Raw genomic sequence first — 4,228 nt, forward strand, 5'->3', positions numbered from 1 at the left:
CCCGCCAGCCCCCAGACAGGGTTTCTCTTCAAAACAGAGCCCTGGCTGTCCTGGAACAGGATCTATATACCAGGCTGGCCTCGAACTCAGAGATTCGCCTGTCTCTGCCTTCTGGGTCCTGGGACTGAAGAGGCATGTGCCACCACTGCCAGTGGGGTAGAATTCTTTAATCCACTTGCAATTAGGGATTTTTTTCACAAGTACTTCAAGCATAAGTACAACACCCTTATGCACACCTTCTTGTCCACCCTAAATGGGTCCACACATGACTTCTCTCCCTGCCTACTCTGAGAGACCTAGACATCCCAAGCTGTACCTTCTCTCTCTAAGGTACCAAATTTAAGCAGAGTACTTAAGCACTCAGTAGAGGATTGATAAACATATGCCCACATGGGGGTAATAAACCCCCATGAGGGTAAAACGTAGATTTGGAGTTAACAAAGAGTTCCTTTGTGCCTTGTCCATCACCTAAGACTAATACGTAGCGTGAAATTGGGAGCTTATCAGTGATAAGACAAAAACTGAGGTCTGATGGTGCCATATCTTTTCTGCAAGTCATGCATTCACTCAACAAACATGTCTTCAAGTCTTTGTACTGGGCTGTCTATCTGCCGCTCTGACACCTAACTTCCACATGAGCTCTTGAGTTTTGTTGGCAGTTGGCAGTTGGCAGAGTGGCCTTAGTCTCAATGTGCCAAGACAATCCCATTTAACATCTACTGTTATGGCTTGCATTTCTCCAACTGTGAGCAAGAGTCAGAAATACCACTCTATAGTTAGGAGCTAGCCTGGGTCTTGACTTTTTTTCTTTATTACGGAAGAAAAAGAAGATCCACGCTAGCCTTGAATTTGTGATTCTCCTGCCTCAGCCATCTGAGTGCTGAGATTACAGACCTTTTATCACCAGGATCAGGATTGTTCCTTCATTTTCAATACAAATAAATTAAATGGTTAGGGACAGAGAAGCAGCTGGAGACAAGCCTGGGCTAAGCTATTGAGACGGTACTATAACCTCCATCATGCCAAGACTATGGCTATTTAATGTATACACAAGAGGGAACATTAGAAACTCTTGAGGGGGTGGTAGATGGTCAAAGTACTGTAGGAGTGTGTTACCTGGATTACAGAAAAGATCTAGGGATGTAAAATTTAAAAGCGCAGGCAACAGGTCATGCCAAAAGGCTGCCTTAAGTTATAAATAAAAGTTGTCACAAAAGAAAATAACAAATATTCTATCTCATCGTTTGCCTTGTGTGTCCTTAGAAGGTCCAGCAACAACACATCCATGCCCCCTGGGCAAGCGCTAATTCCCTGGTGTGTGGTCTTGGGCCCACACTGCAAGGCTGGTCCACAGATAGCTTTGGTTCGCCTTCTTAACTGTCAGTAGAATAAAGATCGACCCTTGAGGTTTTGATGGTTCTTAGGTCAACATTTAAAGCACAGTATTTACTCGTTACCAGGATCTTCTGGCAGTAAAGACAGAATCCTAACTCACTCGCCTCCTCCACATCACCCATCTATTGCATCATTTGAAACCAAAGCTTTCTCAGGCCGCGACTTGTAAAATTCAAGTCAGGTAAAATGGCAGCAGAGGCGGCGGCAGGAGCCTGACCCTCAACTTGAGAGCAGAGCGCGCGCTCCCAGCAGCAGCCGAAGGAAGCGCAGGAATCAACAGGTCGGGCGCCCCCGCCCGGGAGCGTTCAGACCCCGGCGCCGCGTGAGGACCCGGTAGGTCAGTTCGGTAGCCGAGATAGGGGAGGCCGCCGGCGATTCTGGACAAGGGACGTTCCCGGCCGCGGGGCTCAGGCTCCGGCCCTCGGTCCCGGGGTGACTAGGCAGCCGTACCCCACCCGCCCGGCGGACACCTCGCGGAACTTCCACAGAAAGCGACAGTCGGGTCCAGAACGGCTCCGCAAAAGCCCATAGGGTCCAAGGAGGCTCAGGCTGGCCCGGGCTGCTCTGCCTGGCCCCGTGGGACGCTCCTCGGCGTGAAGGACAGCCCAGCCCACCCTCCGTGCCAGCCGGGACCCCGCGGGGCTCTGCATCCCTCCCACGCCCGCCGGTGCCCGGACCAGCCCCGCTCTGCCTGTCCTCGCACCTCGTCCGCGTCCAATTCCACTCGGCTGCCCACGAGCGCCATGTTCCCCTCCGCGGCGGCCGCACACCCACAGGGAACTCGGAACCGACTCTTTTCTGGGCTCTGGGTTCAGCCCAGCGCCGATGGAAAAGGAACCAGGGGGCCCCGAGCGACCGGACCGAGCTGTCCCCGCCCCCTGCGCCGCGGTATGCGCACCCAGTACCCGAGCGGATGCCAGGCTAATGCCCCGCCCCCTCGCCGGATAGCCCCGCCCCTCGCCGGATAGCCCCGCCCCTGCACGCGGCCCCCTCAGAGAGCAGCCAACCAGGTTCCGTGGGGAGGAGTCACCCACAGAGTCAGCGGGTGCTCGGGAAAAGGACCTCTGGGGTACTGGCCTCCCTAGAGGATTGGCAGGAGCCTGGCGCCCTGACTGGAGCGCGCAGAGCTGACAACCCAAGGTCGTGGCTACGCTCCCTCTGTGGCTAGTGGTCCACCTGGTCCTCCTTGGTCTGGAACCAGAGCGTTTACTTCGCCCAGAGGACGGAGCATCTGACAGATGCAGCTAGAGGACAGCCACGGGTCACTGGTCACCTTGAGGCATCTGACACATCACATGCCCAAGTCGCTGTGTCAAGAACATCCTCTCCAAAAGATAGAAGCTCTGTTTTGCCTCTGTGTGTTTGCTAAGGAACGGCTTCAGTGTAACTCAGAGCCCTGTACATCTCCCAGCACGGTCCATGTTATTGCTACACCATCTCTCACTCAGCCCTTTTGTAAATCCAAATAGACGTAATTTGTGCTCGAATTATCCATGAGGATAGGGACACTATCTTTTTCCATGCTATATCCCTAGGACCTAGAACAGTGCTTGTTGACTGTATTTAGAAATTGATTCCTGTTTCTGACTTGTAAAATAACTGAGCGATCCAACTGGGGAAAAAAGTTAAAACTATATATATTTAGGGTTGAGAGTCAGTTTTATTTTAAATTCCCCTAAGGGTGTAATTTGGAGACAAGTGTTACAAAACACCCCGCTCATATAGAGCACCCCAAAAACTTCCTATCCCTGTTCTGTGGTGTCCCCAGACACCAAACTTCTATTGCCGCTATCAGCACGTCCCTTCCCACTTTGTTGTATGCAGTCACTTACATGCTCAGTATCTGATTTGTGAAACACTGCTTGTCGGTCTGTAAACATAAAAACAGGAAACTAATTGTAATTGCCAACTAATCGTGTACTAGGACTATGCTGGGGCCCTTGTATGTTTTGTCTCACTTATTCTCATAAGAAGAGGGACGCTGATCAATAAGAGTTTAAGTCACTTGCCTAGGGTCAGGCTGCTAAGTCAAACAGTGATGCCAGAATCAGAAACACGGCAGTCTGGCTGCAGCACCTGGCTAATAGCTGGTCTCTCTGTGACTACAGCCAACCTTCTTTTTCTCCCTGTGGATTTCAGTAGACTAGCTGAGAGGAAGCCTATTAACATACATGTCCCAGGAGTCACCATGGCATCCTTGCTATCAGCTTCATGATGTTATTGTCTCCAAGTGTCTGACACAGAAGCAGGAAAGACCAGTTAAGGTAAAACACCTCCTGGTCAAGAGAATACCAGATATTAATCTGGTTGGAGAATTGACATTTTTGTGAGGCATGTCAATCATCTGGCTAAGATACCGCCTTTAGAAGGCGGGCTCTTCTGAAGCCACGTTAAAGAGGTAAGTGGGATGTTTCTTTCTTTAATGAGATAATACACTTTCCTTTCCCAGACACACACACACACACACACACACACACACACACACACACAGTCTCTTACAGAGCAGCCGACATACAGCTTGCTGAGTCTGCCCGCTTTTCCGAGTTACTCAGAAAAGCTAAAGTTTTCCTTTTCTTCTCTTTTCTAAGCCTATGGTCTCTAAACATAGCTCCTCCCCATCATGGGTCTCACTTCCATGATGAGTTTTTTGGTGTTTTTTTGTTTTGGGGTTTTTTGTTTTTGTTTTTCACTTCTCCTTTTGCCTTCTCTGAGAAGAACCTGAGATTTTCAGTTCACCTGCCTTGGAGTTTTATTTCTTCTAAACTCTCATAAACTTGTCCTCTAACTTCCAATTGAGTCCATTCTTAAATTATTTTATCGATGAAACTAAACC

At 49.9% G+C, this 4,228-nt stretch overlaps 1 protein-coding gene across 1 annotated transcript in view; it reads right to left on the reverse strand.

Annotated features, from left to right (window-relative positions):
- Positions 1-2,260, reverse strand: part of Ttc39b (tetratricopeptide repeat domain 39B) — a 100,007-nt gene extending 97,747 nt beyond the window's left edge. The window contains exon 1 of the mRNA XM_021200280.2: positions 2,099-2,260. Coding sequence (XP_021055939.1) covers positions 2,099-2,140 — 42 coding nt within the window. The 5' untranslated portion in view covers positions 2,141-2,260. The remainder of the gene's footprint in view (positions 1-2,098) is intronic.
- Between the last annotated feature and the right edge of the window lie 1,968 nt (positions 2,261-4,228).

Source organism: Mus pahari, chromosome 6 (genome assembly GCF_900095145.1).
Source record: "Mus pahari chromosome 6, PAHARI_EIJ_v1.1, whole genome shotgun sequence".
In the NCBI taxonomy this organism is placed as follows: domain Eukaryota; kingdom Metazoa; phylum Chordata; class Mammalia; order Rodentia; family Muridae; genus Mus; species Mus pahari.